Source organism: Oscarella lobularis, chromosome 13, assembly GCF_947507565.1.
Source record: "Oscarella lobularis chromosome 13, ooOscLobu1.1, whole genome shotgun sequence".
In the NCBI taxonomy this organism is placed as follows: domain Eukaryota; kingdom Metazoa; phylum Porifera; class Homoscleromorpha; order Homosclerophorida; family Oscarellidae; genus Oscarella; species Oscarella lobularis.
The window spans coordinates 199444-215205 of record NC_089187.1 but is presented as its reverse complement, the minus strand read 5'-3'; the positions used below and the strand labels follow the sequence as shown (position 1 = coordinate 215205).

Below are 15762 nucleotides of genomic sequence, written 5' to 3'. Positions count from 1 at the left end.
GTGCGCACCAAAAATCGCGTGCTTTCCTCCCTAAAGGATAATGACGAGAACGACGTTGCTTGTATCGCTGCTCTGCGCGTTTCTCTCTACTCATTTATGCGTGCACGGGCAAACGACGACCCAGCCACCGACAACTAAGCCCTCTGGTCCGACTGGAACGACAGCCCCGCCAACCCCAAAGGCTCCCCCTACGTGCAAAAAGGACGGTTGCGGTTGCAAGATGAGCGACGGTACGGGCACAATCGATTTGTCGCCACTTTCGTACAGCAAACGTCCATAGTATGTGATTTCGAGCGAGAGCGATTTCTATTCATCTATTCATTACACGTGTAGTTTTACTGACGTTCCTGACGCCAATTCTCAATCGAACGCCCTCTATTATTTCAATCCCTGCCATCCGTTTACCCTGGGAGACGAGAACTCGCATTGCACCGTGGAAGAAGACGGGGCGGTACGGAAGAGAACGAACGATACACGCTAGTCTATCGTTTCGATTTTAATAGGTCTGTCAGAATATGTCGAACGCGTGGGCCAATTTAGGAAAAATTAGCACGGCGACTTATACCAATATGCCGGGGCAGGGAATCATTGTTACGTACAGCGGGGGAACGAATACAGCGTAGGTTACTTTCTCCGATTCGAAGCAGACGTTAGGAATTTTCTTTTTTATTAGGTCATCGTCCGTGCTTCTCGTTTGCTCGGAGAAAGGCAATACTACTTCGTTCATAGCCGCAAAGGGCACAATAGAATCATTTGTAAGTAATAGCGGTGTCTCATTGGTTGGCTTTAATTAATTAAAAATCAATTTAGCATTTTGTGCTAACCAGCGAATACTGCTGTCCCCAACATATCAGTGCAGCTGTAAGCATTGGTACAATAATGGTGGCAGCGTAAGAATAGAGACAACTTAATGAATTAAATAATTAAACTTGGACGTCTAGATTCTTTTCACTCCTTGTAGTCTACTTGATCATTGGGATCGTTTATCTCGCTGCCGTGAAGGGCGGAAGAGGCACGGGCGCTCTTCCTAATGCACGCCTTTGGGCATCGTTGCCCGGATTGATCAAGGTGAATTATTAGAGTCTTTAATTAAATTGTGGAAGATTTTTTATTCCAAAGGACGGAATCTTGTTTACTTTCACGTGCGGGAAAAAGACGCCTTCGGGTGGGAGCACGTACGAAAACTTATAAAGGAAACTGTGGGGATTTTGTTTTGGACCGTTCGATGTCTGTCTGTGTATCTACGTTTTTTTCGGCTTTCTAGGCAACGTCGAGGCTTGGGGTGCGTAGTAGAGTGACTAGGGAAGCCTTTGCGTCCCGTGGGCTAATTGTTCAATACGACTTACTTGCGTTTTCTCACTTCGAAGTCGATGATTCCTTTTCGGGGGCCCCGATTCGAAGTACACGTCGGCATGCAGTCGCCAGTCACTGACAGCAATCAGAAAATTCACCAAGTCGATACTGATCGCGACGAAGAAGACACAAACTGAAACTCTCAAACGGCATTTTTTCGAACAACGTGGTCTAACGCACAAACCCGGATACGCCCGTACTCTAAATGGAGTCAACGGTGTGAACCATATTTGATCCAAACAATTCACTGGCAGTTGAACGCTTTTCTTCGTCGAGAAGTGCTTTGCAAAGATTTTTCGGTGATGCTTCGCTGCCCCATTTTTGCTTCCATTCCGTAAGCATTTGGTACGCCTGTGCTCGAACGTCATCACGATGATTTTTCTTGATGGCTTCTATTTCTGAATCATCAAACGCTTTGGGTGGAATGCATCGAGCTATCCATTCCCAATACGAACTAATCTTGCTCGAAATTGTTCGAAACTTTTTGGAAAAATCGTTGTCCTCATCTTTACCTTTCTTGCCTAAGTAATCATTTAAAACAAACGCGTTTAATTGCTTATCTATTACCTTCGTCAACCGATGAAGTTTCAAGTAGTGCAAGAACATCTTTTCCCCCGTCGACTGCTTGGAGCACTTTACAGAACTTTTCGTACGCTGGTTCGGCTTTTGTCTTTAGCAGCTTGACCAACTTTGATGCCACATTTTTGTCAGTCTTGGTCTCTTTCGCCTTATCGAGATCATCGTACTGATCATCCGTCAAAACTTCTTCAGCCAAGAGCTTATCGAAAAGAGAACCCCCAACAAGACCACTAAGAAGAACAATGACGTCGTCCTGCACGGGATTCAGCCTCTCTTTCCAACGAGGGTCGGCCATAGTCCCCAGAGAGCACGTGATGTCGTTTATAAACAGGATGTCCGGCTTAGTGTAATCTAATGCAGTTCTAACCATGTAAACATTTGATGTCTGCTTCCATCGATGCAGGGACCAAGTGCGAGATGATTGGTCGAAGAAACTTCCAGGCAGGTGTTTGAGGCAGGATGATACATTCCATGCTGGAAAGAGTACTGCTGTGTATGTGATGCTAGATGGGTTATTGAGCCTACCTGAGTCAATTCCCAAACTTGATTTCGATCCCTGATATCACATCGGATCATAGACAAGCGGTTTTCTTTATAACTCAAGCAAAGTCTTCCTAGTTTCACTTCCTGGCGACCCGTGTATATCCAGGTCTAGAGAACAGTTAAAAAGAGATGATGAGAGGAAAGCCTTGGTCTGACTCTGACCTGATCGTCGTTCTGCGCGCACGGGTTCAATTCAACCGATGCACCCTTCACCGACATTTTCCCCGCAATGTCCAAACAACTCCGACTACCTTCATGAACAATCTATAAACATAAATAATTAATTAATTAATTAACACGGATTGTTATTAGTTTCTCTACCTGGCCAATTTTAAGCGTCCTTTTATCTCGAACGATTGTTCGTTTAGGAGCCTTTTTTCTCTCCGCCGCGTTGTCCTTATCCACCGGCAGCTTTACAGACGGGTATATGGTTTTGATGTACCATTCGAAAGACTTGCAGCCAAGTCGTTCCCTCAACGCTCTCCGCCCACTCACATCCCCATATTCAATGCCTTGATAATTGGGAAAAACCTAGAAACACGTCGTCAAAGTATGTATGACCATATTTGATGTTGGAGCTCTCACCTGATAATAATACTTCTTATAGTCGTCCAGCCACACGTGGACGAGTCGTAATTGATTTCGTAGCATTTTCATGGCGTCGCTAGGCTCATCGTATGGACGACTCCTCCGAAATATGTGCCCAACGCGAGAGCAGGGAATAATCTCCAAAGTCCCGCCACACATCCAAACCTTAAAAAAGCAATAAGAAAAAATTCTCCCCAGACCCTTTCCCTTACTCGAAAAGACATCTCCAGATTTTCTGACCCCCACGACTCCATTCCTTCATCGTAGGCACCCAAACGATGAAAATAGTCGCGATTGATTGCAAATAATCCTCCAGCCATAGTTGGTGACCTGCAGCCCCCACGTGATTATTAATAAGGATGAATAACACGGTCTCTCTTTACCTTATGGCTTGGATTCGTTTCTCGGGCGTGTCAATTTCGTGCGGCTCCAATTGTTCCCAATTAAAATTCATTCCCCAATTGAATCCCCCCTTTACAATTGGCGATTCGTTATAGCTGAACGTATCTGGGTTTATCATGTCGATAATGGGACAAACAACGCGCGTCGAATCGGCGCCAATTCGCGCCAATAACGGTTCCAACCAATCACGATTCACCTCGCAGTGACTGTCCAAAAAGACGATGACGTCACCGACGGCCAATCGAGCGCCAGCATTTCGCGCTCTCATCAGACCAATCCTCTCCTCGTTCCTATGATAACGCACTTTGGTTTCGCTCTTCAGAAACGCCTTTAGAGGAGAATCCATCTCGTCTAGAAAAGAGAATAGGTTAATTAATTAAATATTTATTTTTCTAACCTCTGTTGCTGAAATCGTCGATCAGAATGACTTCCCTTAGGAGACGAGACGGCGTTCGATCGAGAACGCTCTGCGCCGTACGAAGCAACGCCGACGGCGCTTCGTTGTGAAAGCAGATGATGACGCTCGCCTGAGGCAACGAAGACGGATACGCGCGAGACGCGCAACTATGATAAAGAAAAGACTTAGAGAGAGTTTTCATAGTCTCCTTCCCTAAAACGTTTCGTCTACTACATAATCAAAAAAATATTATTAATACATATTAGGTCGATTTAATTAATCGAATTAATTAACACATTTACACGACAATGATTTGGAGAATTCAAATAATAAATTTTACAGTATATTTCTCGTATCGGGAACGTCGCGACGAAATCCGATGCGATCGCTGACGACTTGATTGAAAGCATTTGCGTCGTAGCCCCTCTGAACGGCGCGCTTATCGTCCTCGCCCCTTTCGACGGCGTTTACGCGTCGCACGTCGATTTCGTGCGCCGATAGCGTTGGACCGTTTCGACGCAGAAATTCGTCTTGGCGATCGATGCGGATCGGTTCGTTCGGATCGAGATGCAATTGACGCACTTCGTCTTGCCATTTGTCTTCGCGCGACGTCGGCGAAGGCGATGATGGTTGCGATTCTTGGACGAATTTCGGGCGAATGCGACGGAAGAGGTGTTTTTCGGTTGCTGGATCGCCGGCGTGGAGTTGGAGCAAGATTGCTCCCCAGGCGAGTGATGAAATTACTACGCCGACGACGCAGTAGATGTATTTCGACGAATGTTGGCGGCGGCGGCCCATGAGGTTCTAGCGTGCGTTCTCTAGGAACAAATGTCTTCGTAATCAAATTTACGTATCTCAGAGACGAACCTACGTCTTTGACCTGCATGCATAATATCCTTTGAACTTGTCAGGGCGGAATTCAAGGAAGGCTGCGTTTTCCGTTTGCAGTAATTTAATTTTTGACAAGCTGAGCATCGGAAGACTAACTCGTCTCCGGGTTCCACGCTAAATTAAGTTTCCTTCTCATGCATACCTGTTTGTGATTCGGAAAGGATACGAACGGTTCGAGGGCGCGGATTTCTCTCCCAACAAATAATTCACGAGCAACCGGGACACGGACGTGCCCAACTCACGTGCAGCAGCGCGACAAGTGGCATAAATAGCGGTCACGAACTGACAACACTTCACTCCACTCGACGCCCGAAGAGCGAGACTCAAGGATCACGCGCTCATCAACGATGTACTACCGACAGGTGAGCAAAACGCTCTTCCCCACGTACGAAACCCGGAAAGAGACTCATAGTCGTCTTCTTTACTCCAGATTCTCTTCGTTTGCCTACTAATCACCCTCGTCGCCGAAATCGAATCGCGAGCGACGAAAAAACGCGCTATCGTCGCGAGAAAGACGACGCGACGCGACGTCAAGTCCGGAAGCGAGGCATCCGCCGGCGTCGGTCGAATGATGTTCCCGATGGATCTCGAAGCCCTTGTGACGCCTCCGAAGCGCGATGACACCACGTGCCAACCGAGTAACCTGTGGATCGACGTGGGAAGACGCGGCTGTCAGATGCGCACCGTTCGCGCGAAAGCGTGTAAGGGCGTGTGCGATTCGTATCACACGTCCGATTGGAACGGTAACTATTTTCGTCGCACGTGCAAGTGCTGCGTCCCCGTCAAAATGAAGGAGCGCACCGTCAAGTTGCGCTGTCCCGGACAGTCGCCCCATCGCGTGACGTTCTACGAGGCGGCCGAGTGCGCCTGCCGTCGCGAATGTCTCGCGTAGGGAGCGAGAGAAAGAGAGACACATTATGCACCACGCCTATCTCGTCTTCATTAGTAAAAAGAGCAGCCGGAATTCTCTTATGACTGACTGACATACGTACATATATATAAATTTTGTATACCGACGACAATCTCATGAACTTGAACTCTAGCTTAGCAAGACAAAGATATATAAAGATATATATTGCTTTCCGTTCTAATGGACATATAACGCAGCTGCAGCAGAACCGTCGATATATAAATAAATATATTGAGAATGATGAAATATTTGGGGGTCATTTAATAAGTGCACTTGCTCGATCATCGCGAAACCGCCCGCCCGCTCGCCCACGATTTTGAATGTTCGATTGCTTATTCAACGCGTCCTTATTGTGTGGCGAGCTGACTCCAGATGCCTTGTGGTCAATTCTCGTATTTGCATTTTGGCTCGCTCTCTCGCTCGTATCAAAGATATGCTCGCCAACGTGAAGTTCCAATTGAGAGGAGGGAGGAGGGGAGGAGGATATTGATATTGGATGGGTGAATGAGGTTTTCATTTCCAATAAAGGACGCGATGCCTCACGGCGCCTTCCGTGATTAATTAATTAATAAATGGCCGCCCAACGCCTGGCGCCGCGCGCGGGATGCTAAGGCGGCCACGTGGATGCAATTCAATAGGACAATGAACCGATTAGTCCCAAATTACCCCCAACAAATTAATTATTTACAAAAACACGCACTCGGACGCCTTATCCACCGAGCGCGCCTTTCAGCCCCGTGAACAAAAAACCAAATAGTCCATATATAATAATAGTACGGAGCCAGGCCGGGCGCGGCGACTATAATCGATTCGGCTGCCCAAGGTGATGGCCATGATCAGATGTGCACGATTTTACTTTGATCGGAACTGAAGAGAGAGAAAGGGGGAAGGTATACATGTAGGCAACCGCCGTTTCCGCTATGCAGACGACTGTTTGGTTGCTGCGCCGCGGGGTGCACTTCGATTGTCTCATGTATGCGTGCCCCGACGCGACGCCTAGCTAGCCTATGCATGGATCCACGCGTCGTCGCTTACCTTTGTCCTTTTCCCCGTTTCTCCGGCTTATTTCCGGGAGATGCGATTTCGTCGTTTTGCCTCGCGTCGTCGCCAAACTTGAGAGGAGGGAAACGACGGGGGGGAAAAGGGATACAAAATGCGGGTTAATGAATATTAGCCAAACGAAGCCGTCACCTGCCCTGTAGCAGGAATTTAATCCCCCACCTGGTCTTGGGACGGCATCTCGTTGCATCCGATCGAGCGGACGGGTTTCCAGGAGCCGACGAAGCCCATCGCCTCAACGATTCGACCCACTTGGGGAAAAATTGAATTAGGAAAAAAAACGAATCCACATGCTTAGAGAGAGTTCCAACTCACGCGATGATCGGATCCCGCCACAGCCTGCAGGTGAACCGACTTTACCGCGTAGGAAATTAATCGATCAACGCCTATGATTCACCCACGTGAACAACGACGAAAAGAGAGAGAAAAAAAACGAGCGAACCTTTGCTCGAAAACGATTTGTAGTGCCGAACCCATTCGGCGAGGAGAACGTTGTAATAGCGCTATAGGAAAAAATTCTTTTCGCGTATGCCCCCCCATTGCGGCTAGCTAACCATATCCTTACTGGAACTTCGAGGAAGCCTAAGTACTTGTGCGTCGTCGGCGTCGGAAATACGCACTCAAAGCGACCGCGTCGCGCGAACTACGGAGGAATCGGTGCGGGAGGTTTCGCGTGTTTAGAATCGCTGGTCGCTTACTTCATCTTCGCTTTCTATTAGGATGCGTACGTCATCGGGCGTCAGAACGTCGAGTATCGTGCGTAGGGATGCCTAGAGGGGGGGGTTACATAAACGTCGTCCATTCCGCGCGTTCTCGATCTAGCGTACGGAATCCAAATGTTTTTGTTGGTAGAAAATGTGCTAGATCGGTGACAATATCACGCGCCGAACGCGTTTTATAGTGACAGATTGGTTTACCTTCAAACGCTCGTGGGGTTCCAAGCTATATGATATTCTACTTGGTACGCAGCTGGATACCCTAATCATGCAAAGGATTCTCACTGACTCAGGCATCCCCACCCCCGTTACTAGGACGTACTCAGGCACAGACTTCGCCTCCGGTGGTAACTCGAATCCAGCCATGTTTAGAATATCCCGAACCATTTGACCCTTTATGTTTTTGTCCAGCCGCGATGTCGAATGTAGACTAGTATTTTCGGAAATTTTTTTGACCCCAAAAAGGAAGGAAGCCTATCTCTCACCTCGGAGATATATTGACCTCGAGGACCCAGGGTTTCAAATTCCGATCGAGCATGATATCGAAGCCAAACAGTTCGTGGCAACTCCACTTTCGCTTCACGTAGGTTTTCATCAAACTATTTACGGGCGCCTCGCCACTGCATATGCGCAAAGACGAACGCCGCCCCAAGGGGAACAATGGTGTTTGATAACGCCCAATTTGTCAATCGCATGCAAATAAAAGGGAAAGCGAGAACGAGCGAGAGAACGCGCATCTCGCCTTTCCTTCCCCCGGCCCTCTCTCACTGACCTGATAATCGTCTTGACGATAACGTCCTTTATGGACTCCCAGAGGCAATCGACGTCAATCCCATCGGCCCTCAAGTATTCCCAAAACGCTTTTAACCCCCTAAATCGTCCCAGTTTCGATTCTCGACTACGAAAAGTCGACCCATGCACGGACTGACCATTTATGCCCCTGACAAACGGTTTCGTCCGAATTCGACACAAACGCGTCGTTTTTCTTATTCACGCTGTAATTGGTCAGGTGAATAAAGCGATTGGATAGCGACTTCGCGGCCGCCGAATATCTGCACCCCCCATCCATTAGTCCCAATGCATAGGAAATCGTTTCTCCCCCCCAAAGGGCCAAACCCGAGGCGACACCATAAATTGCTTCAAATATATACCAATAAGGGTAACCGGTTAAAAGGCGAGTGAGATAAGTAAACGGGCAACGTAAATACAGCTTGATCGTACAATGGAAGCAGAAGTAACGCTTGCATTGACGTCATACTTGCTATAGCAATATCATTTACATGCCTTTGTGCGAGCGCCGTTTCGCACGGCCCCTTTGGCTCTAATCGCTTTGTTACCGAAATAGACCCAAGGTAAACGAAAACAGATCGAAATCAACGAGAGATCGATATCGCAACAATTGGATTTGAATGCGAGGCCCTCCCCCCTTTATTTCCCCCTCCTTACTTGCAGGTGGCGAAACGAGTGAGGCCGTCGTCAAAGACGTAGATTCTTAGCGGGTCGTACGAGCTTACATATACATAGACCCTCAGGTCAAATTTGCTTCCGTTGACCAAAAAAGGCCGGTCTAAATACCTAAGTAGGACAAGCAGTTGAATTAGTGATTGTGCGCACGACGACGATGACGAAACTAGATAGAGCGCACTTTTGAACTATGACTTGTTTTCGTTTGGGAATTTGACTCCACTTGTCAACGACCCGTATGCCGATTCCTCGAGCGGCGGCGGGCTGGAGATCGGGGGGAGGGAAAAGAAAAAAAATTCAATACCTATACCTCTATATAAACATAAAGGTGGAGAAGGTGCCTATGACGTATGGGAACCCCGTTTCTCTCCCTTTTCTTACCGGTTTAATAATCCATTTTTGTTTTCCGCCTAGTCTCTCGAATTCCTGTCTCAACGTTCGGCTATCGTTTGGTAATATAAACGTCTGAGGAAAGAAGTCGTATTCCTTAGACAGACAAGATATATAAATGTTGGTCAATAACCCCTCTTCCCTCTCCGTTACTTTCTTTCCAAAGCGGATTTGCATGCGAACTAAGTTTCGCCACAGTTTATCCTTTCGTCCAATCTCGAAACTTCCAGGAAAATGATTTACCTAGACGCGTCATAAAGGAATGGTTTTCCGTGAAGAATTTCTCGAGGCACCTTTTGATGGCTTTGCACCGCTCTAAATGCCGTTGCATTCATATGCTTTCCCCAGGAGCCAAGCCAATCATCGCTCCCTTAAGGTAAAAATTATTGATTTTATATTAGAAACGCGATTTCTGTTATGCACTCTTTGTGGCTTTGAACCCGGATCGTGCTAGACAATTCTTTACAATGTTAGGAGTAATGGAGCTCATTTTCCATTTGAATAATTTCAGTACGGAACGCGGCAATTTCGTAACTAAAAAAATCAAGGAATGACAAAAAGGAGAGGGTCAAAGAGACTAACTCACGTTTTTCTCCTTCTACAGCAAAATGAATAGTCGGTTTGCAGTTGGGAAAAAGACTCGGTCTCAAAGCGGAAGACGTGTGTTCGAGTTCCGCTAAAGCAGTGGGCGAGAGACTTTTCCCTCTTCCTATAACGTCCTTGGAACCGCCCTTCAGTCGACATCGAGTAAAAGACGACGCAGTTCGCGCTAAAAATAATTAACAATAATTAATTAATTTTTTTTTTGATGAATCTACTTCGCCGCAGCTCTTCGACTTCTTTCTCGTCTTCTTCGTCTAATTCCAGTTCCAGATCGACGCTCGATTCGTCGCTGTAGTCCTCGCATTCGATTTCGATCGGCGACATCGTTTTTTCGTCCTCCTCTTCGGTATCGGAAGCGATTGTCGTCACGCCGGAACTCGAGAGCTGTTCGCTCGCTCGCGCTCGCGAAATCGTCGTCAAATCGGCGAGACGCTGCTTCAGCGCGTCGGCGAAGGATGGATCGGCGCCGCTGCGCAGCGCTGCGCGCGAATACGCCGTCGTCGAAGGCTGGATGACGAGACCGCGCGATGGGATGACGGATAAGGTGATTTGGTGGCCGAGAGCGACTGGTTTTGTTTGGGACGATTGCCAGCGGAGGTTTCCGACTGTTAGGAGGCTTCGGCGACCGTCGTTCATGATCGATCGATCGAATGTTTCCTTCTCCCGTTTTGTAGCGTTGCTACGTACACGAGGAGGACTTGCCCGGATTGTTGTTATTTCCCGGTTGTTATGTCGCAGCCTCTTCGCGAATGGAAGTCGTCGTATTACGACAAGGACGCGAGAAAATGGATTTCTGGTCGCCTGGAACTCTATCCCGCATTCGTCTTGTTTAGTCCGACCAAAGGAGATCCTCGTCGCCGTCTCCATTTCAGCGAAGTGGTCAACATTCGCAAGGAAACGACGAATCTCTTCTATTCAGCCCTAACAGTAGAAACGCACCGAAACGACGAAAAGCACTGGTTCTCCTCGTTTCCTAATCGCGATTCGACGCACGCATTTCTGCATCATTTCTGGAAGAACGCCGGACTCCTTGGCACCTTACAACAACCCGTGACGTCACCGAGTGTGCGCGATAGCGAACTGCTCCGATTGGTCGACGACGCTCAGCGGACGTTGACCGGTGCAGCGGTGGAACTCCACGCTCAGGGTCAACAAATTAAACAATCAGTCCAGAGAATGAATGCACTTCATAACGATCTCGGCATATCTACGTCACTACTCAAAGACATGGGCTCGTGGCTCGACACGTGGAACGCTTCGAAAGATCTCGTCCAATATGCGAAACGCCGCAAGGGAAGTCATACGAGCCCTGCTGTCGATATCAAATATCCTATTTTGTATGCTATTGATAGCAGAGTTCACTGGCCAGGAAGCTTGACGTTTTCCGAGACAAAAATGTGTGTGGAAGATGAGCGAGGTCGTCAGGTGTTCCAAGCGGCGACAGGATCTCGATTGGAGTTGATAGGACAGAGTCCCTATCAGCTGACAATTGCACAGGAATCTCTGACTGTTCAGATTATTTCCGCGGTAGCCGTTGCTATAGTAGAAGACGTGGGGAGTCGATTCAAAGCGATGATACGATACGAGATGCCTCCATCGACAACACTGCCTCCGAGTGAGGATTTGACCGGGTGGCTCGACAAGGAGAGCGTCACTAAAGAGATGGAGCCCGGTTTAGGAAAAGAAGACGAAGCGGAATTGATTGCCGTATCGCGAGGCCTCGAAAACATGAAACTTCTCGCTATGAATCTGAAAGAGGAAACGGAAGAGCAGATCGCTCAGATTAGCGAGTTGGATGATTCGGTTCAGAAGGGACACGAGCATATAAAGCACGCGACGAAACGAACTCGAGACCTTGCCATGTAACCAAACAATGATTTTCCTATCAGACAGAAAAAAAATCACACATAGTCAATAATAATAAAATACGACACGCAATAACATACCACATACACAGAGAGACAGAGTGAGAGAAAGAACTATCTAACCCGCCCATAAAGTTCAGCCGTCTAAAAACCCCACCAAGTGCAAATGAAACGGTTAGTCGAACCTCTGATAACGACCTTCACCTTTCTCCTCCTGATCGTCATCATCCTTATAAAGGCCTAGAGGAGGAGCTCACACAATAGCAGATTTTCAATTTTTTTTTCTACCGTATTTCTTTCTGATGGCGTCGTTCCTGGCTCGTCGTTCCGAACGACGATCGTCATGTCTCTCCTTCATTTCTCGTCGCCTATGCTGATCTTCCATGTCTTCCTTTCTCATTTTTCTATATAGAAATAATAAACTAGATCCGTTTATAAGGGCAAAAGCTGAGTACCCCACACCTTTGTCTGCGAGACTTTCCGCGACAACAGCAGCAATAAATAGTGCAGCCAATAACAAGAAACAAAAATATACCAGCTCCGACTCCAGCTAACGATACCCATATGATACCCCGAACTAAAAATCAATAGTAAATAGGAATTTTTTTAAAAAAAAGCGCTTAATTAATTGATGACGTACTCGAACAGGTAAGAACAAACCAGGTCCCATCACATGATGAAGGATTGAAATTGCTACCGCAAGTGCCCAAGCCATCTCCGGCTGCATTTTTCGTCCCGTTAGAGCACCAGTGGCACTAAAAAACCACGATTATGACTGTATGACAGGTTTCCTTCATTCTACGTCTACGAGACAACGCCCCCGCCCCTGCTAAAGATTCTATTTTGTCTACGCCGTCGATCGATCGATAGAAAGTTCGTTTTGTTCGTTCGTTTGCTCATAGAGGGGAGGGGAGGGGATGGAAGGAGGGAGTACACGCTAGAGGCGCTAGTGTAAAGTGACACTGTTTCGATTTTGGCCGGAGCGCCCCCGTCGCGTTTTTTCCTTATTTAACGATTCGTTCGGCTTTTCGGTAGCGATTCGAACAAGGGAGGGAGGAACAGATACGCGTATTGTACCTTGAAGCTCAGACATTGGCCGCAGACTCCGTCGTAATCGCCGCAGTCTGAAAAAACACGGGTCGAGACCACTCTAAAGTCGCGAGCGACAAGAAGAAATCTACCTGTGCATAAAACAGTGCCTAGAAAGGCAAGGAAACCGAGAACGACGACGAACTGTCTCATCTCTCTTTACAACGCTTACGTCACTGACCTAACATGGGCATTACACAGTGACGTCACTATAGTAACGCGCTTGAACGAAACAATAATTTTGCATTGTGATTCGATTAGGTACGCCCATTGAATTTTTCTTGCAGCTAATACATCGATTCGACTCGTTGCGTTCTCGGAGTTTTAATTTTCTCCAAATTTTTCATTATCATATCGTGAAGACCCGACTAGAAGGAGAAACCTCTTAGAAAAAAGAGTCAATACGATTTATTATGGTCACATACGTAGATATTCCGCATTTCACAGAGAGTAAGTCGCAATGCAACATACTGCTTCTCATCGAGCTCATTGAGAGCAATATGATAATCCTCCTGAGATAAAATAAAAAATAAAATAAAAAGCATTTTCAAGTCCTTCTTACGACAGAAGGATATTTCAAAAGTTTGGAGGCCAATTTTCCCCTCGCCACGTAATATCTAGACACAGAGCCATTTTGTGTAAAATATTTAGATTTTGGGGATGACGTACCTTGAGACATGGTCAAGAAAACTTGATGTATCACTTTCTAGTCGTGTCACTTCACTGAGAGTATCCTCTTGTATAGAAACGCCAAAATTATTCCCATCTTCAATCCGAGGTATAAGCAACTGTATCCAAACTTTCACCTAGAAGATTTCAACGTCACAAAATAGATCTCCATACTAATTAAAATATTTACCTTATTACAAGTCGTTATAAGAGTTCGAATTTCCGGCTTGAGAATGGCAATAACTTTGCCTATGCGCTATTAGGAAAGTTAAAGTGAGGTACTCCAGCTGTCCTAAACGTACTTTATTGGCTGGAATAAGAGTAGGAGGAAGAGGAGGGGGAACAGATGCCTCTTCATCGTCATCACCCAATTTTCTCTTTTTTTTGACTGGGCCACCGTCAATTGGTGGTTTAGCTGAAGTCACTAGAGGAGGAGCTTCATGCATAGATGAAAAGTCGTCTAGTTCTGAAAATGCTTCTGACTATAAGAGACATTTATTGACTATTTGGAATTTTTGAGGTCTCTGGTCACTTTGAGCATGTCGTTCAGTTCGATGACTTTCCGAGGGAAGAATTCGCGCAGAAGCGTTTCAGCCTACCATAAAAAAAGATTTTTTCGCGGTGGAAAGGCCCCTCGGCGCGCGCGCGAAGTCGCGAACAACCTTCTTACCTCTTTCATGAATTCGTCCTTGAATTCCTTCACCTAGGCGTGTCGATTAGTAGAACACAGTATAGAAGAGAGGGTGGATCGGTACCTTTTGGTCGTACTGGTCCATGGACGGAGAAGAATCGATCTGCCACGAGTTGCTTTGCGCGCGTTAGGTGACGAGAGAACATTGGGCAACCGAAAGTCACTGAGAGTCCGTCGTGCGGATATGTTTACGTAAGTTTATTATTATTTAATTAAGAAAAAAATTTGGTACATGAACTCAACTTGAACTCTAACTCAAAGCAATAAATCCCAAAAGAAACGTGTACCAAAAGTATACAAGTCCACGTGGTACAGTATGTACAAGTTGTTAAGAAAACTGGCTTGGAATTGAAGGTTCAGAAGGTTCAGAAGCTGTCGTCGTAGCAGGACCTTGGGCAGAAGAAGACGCTCCCTGAGGCTGATAAACAAACGAAGGTGCAGCAGTGGAATCATACGGATAAACATTTGGATAGTAAAAAGCCTGCGATGAAAATGACTGAAAAAACGGGTCAAAAGAGAACGACCAGTCTGCACAAAAAGAAGAGGAGTACGTTAGATCGCAGCCCGTGCCTTGGGCGATCGACTTACACTCGGATGGCGGCGCTACTGAGGCTGAGGATGCGTGTGACGGTGAACGGGTCGCTGGCGGAGTCGGAAACGCTGGCTGGAGATCTTTTCCTGTTGGTCTTCGAAAAGCTTTAGCATAGTTGTTTTCCTTCACTTTCATTTCAGTTATCTAATATAAAGAGTAAGGCTTGGCTTGTGACTACTATAGAGAAGACTCAAGAGAACCTTTTTGTTTTGATATGACGTAACTGTAATAAATTCGCAGACAGGAAAAGCCTCTCTAAAAATCGTTCTGTATTCGGTCGATTCACGCTCTTTCAGCGCTATCCACATTCGAATTCCATATTTGTGCATAGACTTTAGAAAAAGCTGAACAAAGAATTACTTTAATTAATTCATTAATTCAGTGGTTTTGCTCACGTGTCCTTTCAAATTTTCCTCGTGGTTTGTGATTTTGGTCGTTTTGAAGGAAACGACGTCTCCCATCCAAAATTCTCCCTTCATGGGAGACTTCTCGTGCGTGAAAGTCGACGGTCGAGCGACCGGGACCTCAGCCGTCGCCTCACTAGCAACTCCCAACCACGAAGAATTCACAAACTTATATCGCGTATCGTCAATCAAATAGATTTCGATCCCAACGCTATAAAGTGCCTGCGGATCGAGTCCGCGCACGACGAATTCGAGATAGGGAAAGACGCGCCTTTAGAGAAAAGGACCATGCACTATTGTAAGATTAATTATTTGGGATTCTTTACCTTCCTGCCTTTGTCACGATCATTTCGGTTCCTATCCGATGAAATTCGTTCCACAAAGTCGCGTTATTCAATTGGACTGTGACTCCACCGCTCGTCTTGACGCCGAGCGAATTCTCGTCTCTCGATGACGAAACGGTTGGGGCCCCGGCGACTATCAAGTCGATTTCCTATCGATTTTGCGCGACAAACAAACGATAGAAGAAGCGCAATCGATGTACGATGTATCTAATT

At 46.7% G+C, this 15762-nt stretch overlaps 8 protein-coding genes across 9 annotated transcripts; 2 read left to right on the top strand and 6 right to left on the bottom strand.

The window, feature by feature from the left end:
- LOC136194683 (uncharacterized) lies at nt 1-1366 on the top strand. The gene is made up of 7 exons (XM_065983887.1): nt 1-279; nt 334-451; nt 504-619; nt 674-755; nt 811-890; nt 942-1068; nt 1120-1366. The coding sequence occupies exons 1-7, from the start codon at nt 41-43 to the stop codon at nt 1189-1191; spliced, it is 834 nt and encodes a 277-aa protein (XP_065839959.1). The 5' UTR covers nt 1-40; the 3' UTR covers nt 1192-1366.
- Nucleotides 1367-1487: 121 nt separating this feature from the next.
- Nucleotides 1488-5298, bottom strand: LOC136194676 (inactive polypeptide N-acetylgalactosaminyltransferase-like protein 5). Of its 2 annotated transcripts, XM_065983879.1 has the most exons (12): nt 4896-5298; nt 4730-4829; nt 4203-4680; nt 3863-4029; nt 3447-3816; nt 3276-3393; nt 3061-3228; nt 2797-3006; nt 2638-2739; nt 2458-2583; nt 1921-2406; nt 1488-1874 (listed from the first exon to the last, which is right to left on the bottom strand). In XM_065983879.1, the coding sequence occupies exons 3-11, from the start codon at nt 4658-4660 to the stop codon at nt 2284-2286; spliced, it is 1842 nt and encodes a 613-aa protein (XP_065839951.1). In that variant the 5' UTR covers nt 4661-4680; nt 4730-4829; nt 4896-5298; the 3' UTR covers nt 1488-1874; nt 1921-2283. The 2 variants fall into 2 exon arrangements, with proteins under 2 accessions (XP_065839951.1, XP_065839950.1); XM_065983878.1 differs by having other exon boundaries at nt 4734-5298.
- Nucleotides 1555-2227, bottom strand: LOC136194829 (uncharacterized). The gene is made up of 2 exons (XM_065984082.1): nt 1921-2227; nt 1555-1874 (listed from the first exon to the last, which is right to left on the bottom strand). Exons 1-2 carry the CDS (start codon nt 2225-2227, stop codon nt 1555-1557), a joined length of 627 nt encoding a protein of 208 aa, XP_065840154.1.
- Nucleotides 5039-5911, top strand: LOC136194687 (bursicon-like). Its single transcript, XM_065983892.1, has 2 exons — nt 5039-5115; nt 5184-5911. The coding sequence occupies exons 1-2, from the start codon at nt 5101-5103 to the stop codon at nt 5643-5645; spliced, it is 477 nt and encodes a 158-aa protein (XP_065839964.1). The 5' UTR covers nt 5039-5100; the 3' UTR covers nt 5646-5911.
- On the bottom strand, nt 5799-10918 carry LOC136194674 (tubulin monoglutamylase TTLL4-like). The gene is made up of 21 exons (XM_065983876.1): nt 10111-10918; nt 9879-10061; nt 9716-9826; nt 9586-9662; nt 9446-9535; nt 9284-9388; nt 9084-9166; nt 8885-9013; nt 8368-8490; nt 8211-8309; nt 7924-8058; nt 7761-7868; nt 7640-7700; nt 7550-7582; nt 7421-7492; nt 7288-7365; nt 7165-7225; nt 7038-7108; nt 6885-6973; nt 6699-6775; nt 5799-6530 (listed from the first exon to the last, which is right to left on the bottom strand). Exons 1-21 carry the CDS (start codon nt 10760-10762, stop codon nt 6463-6465), a joined length of 2505 nt encoding a protein of 834 aa, XP_065839948.1. The 5' UTR covers nt 10763-10918; the 3' UTR covers nt 5799-6462.
- An 832-nt stretch (nt 10919-11750) lies between these two features.
- LOC136194686 (pituitary tumor-transforming gene 1 protein-interacting protein-like) lies at nt 11751-13087 on the bottom strand. Its single transcript, XM_065983891.1, has 6 exons — nt 12942-13087; nt 12838-12884; nt 12401-12515; nt 12223-12337; nt 12049-12164; nt 11751-12000 (listed from the first exon to the last, which is right to left on the bottom strand). Exons 1-6 carry the CDS (start codon nt 13000-13002, stop codon nt 11936-11938), a joined length of 519 nt encoding a protein of 172 aa, XP_065839963.1. The 5' UTR covers nt 13003-13087; the 3' UTR covers nt 11751-11935.
- Nucleotides 13086-14329, bottom strand: LOC136194685 (proteasome activator complex subunit 3-like). Its single transcript, XM_065983889.1, has 9 exons — nt 14274-14329; nt 14189-14221; nt 14051-14113; nt 13821-14000; nt 13709-13774; nt 13519-13655; nt 13412-13466; nt 13275-13361; nt 13086-13217 (listed from the first exon to the last, which is right to left on the bottom strand). The coding sequence occupies exons 1-9, from the start codon at nt 14292-14294 to the stop codon at nt 13137-13139; spliced, it is 723 nt and encodes a 240-aa protein (XP_065839961.1). The 5' UTR covers nt 14295-14329; the 3' UTR covers nt 13086-13136.
- A 77-nt stretch (nt 14330-14406) lies between these two features.
- Nucleotides 14407-15615, bottom strand: LOC136194684 (T-related protein-like). Its single transcript, XM_065983888.1, has 5 exons — nt 15532-15615; nt 15197-15476; nt 15002-15145; nt 14798-14945; nt 14407-14737 (listed from the first exon to the last, which is right to left on the bottom strand). The coding sequence occupies exons 1-5, from the start codon at nt 15552-15554 to the stop codon at nt 14538-14540; spliced, it is 795 nt and encodes a 264-aa protein (XP_065839960.1). The 5' UTR covers nt 15555-15615; the 3' UTR covers nt 14407-14537.
- Between the last annotated feature and the right edge of the window lie 147 nt (nt 15616-15762).

Coding starts and splice junctions, on each gene's coding strand:
- LOC136194683 (XM_065983887.1), top strand. CDS start 41: ATGACGAGAACGACGTTGCTTGTATCGCTGCTCTGCGCGTTTCTCTCT. Junction 280..333: donor TCGTACAGCAAACGTCCATA/GTATGTGATTTC, acceptor TTACACGTGTAG/TTTTACTGACGTTCCTGACG. Junction 1,069..1,119: donor CGTTGCCCGGATTGATCAAG/GTGAATTATTAG, acceptor TTTATTCCAAAG/GACGGAATCTTGTTTACTTT.
- LOC136194829 (XM_065984082.1), bottom strand. CDS start 2,227: ATGGCCGACCCTCGTTGGAAAGAGAGGCTGAATCCCGTGCAGGACGAC. Junction 1,875..1,920: donor AACTTCATCGGTTGACGAAG/GTAATAGATAAG, acceptor ATGATTACTTAG/GCAAGAAAGGTAAAGATGAG.
- LOC136194676 (XM_065983878.1), bottom strand. CDS start 4,660: ATGGGCCGCCGCCGCCAACATTCGTCGAAATACATCTACTGCGTCGTC. Junction 3,817..3,862: donor CGACGATTTCAGCAACAGAG/GTTAGAAAAATA, acceptor TCTCTTTTCTAG/ACGAGATGGATTCTCCTCTA. Junction 3,394..3,446: donor AAACGAATCCAAGCCATAAG/GTAAAGAGAGAC, acceptor TGGGGGCTGCAG/GTCACCAACTATGGCTGGAG.
- LOC136194674 (XM_065983876.1), bottom strand. CDS start 10,762: ATGGAGACGGCGACGAGGATCTCCTTTGGTCGGACTAAACAAGACGAA. Junction 10,062..10,110: donor AGTCGAAGAGCTGCGGCGAA/GTAGATTCATCA, acceptor AATTATTTTTAG/CGCGAACTGCGTCGTCTTTT. Junction 9,389..9,445: donor AAATCCGCTTTGGAAAGAAA/GTAACGGAGAGG, acceptor TGTCTGTCTAAG/GAATACGACTTCTTTCCTCA.
- LOC136194686 (XM_065983891.1), bottom strand. CDS start 13,002: ATGAGACAGTTCGTCGTCGTTCTCGGTTTCCTTGCCTTTCTAGGCACT. Junction 12,516..12,837: donor GCCAATGTCTGAGCTTCAAG/GTACAATACGCG, acceptor GTGGTTTTTTAG/TGCCACTGGTGCTCTAACGG. Junction 12,001..12,048: donor CGCCATCAGAAAGAAATACG/GTAGAAAAAAAA, acceptor CTCCTCCTCTAG/GCCTTTATAAGGATGATGAC.
- LOC136194685 (XM_065983889.1), bottom strand. CDS start 14,294: ATGGACCAGTACGACCAAAAG. Junction 14,001..14,050: donor AACTGAACGACATGCTCAAA/GTGACCAGAGAC, acceptor TGTCTCTTATAG/TCAGAAGCATTTTCAGAACT. Junction 13,775..13,820: donor CTCTTATTCCAGCCAATAAA/GTACGTTTAGGA, acceptor CTTTCCTAATAG/CGCATAGGCAAAGTTATTGC.
- LOC136194684 (XM_065983888.1), bottom strand. CDS start 15,554: ATGATCGTGACAAAGGCAGGAAG. Junction 15,477..15,531: donor ATCGTGACAAAGGCAGGAAG/GTAAAGAATCCC, acceptor TTTTCTCTAAAG/GCGCGTCTTTCCCTATCTCG. Junction 14,738..14,797: donor AGTAGCGCCGCCATCCGAGT/GTAAGTCGATCG, acceptor CTTTTTGTGCAG/ACTGGTCGTTCTCTTTTGAC.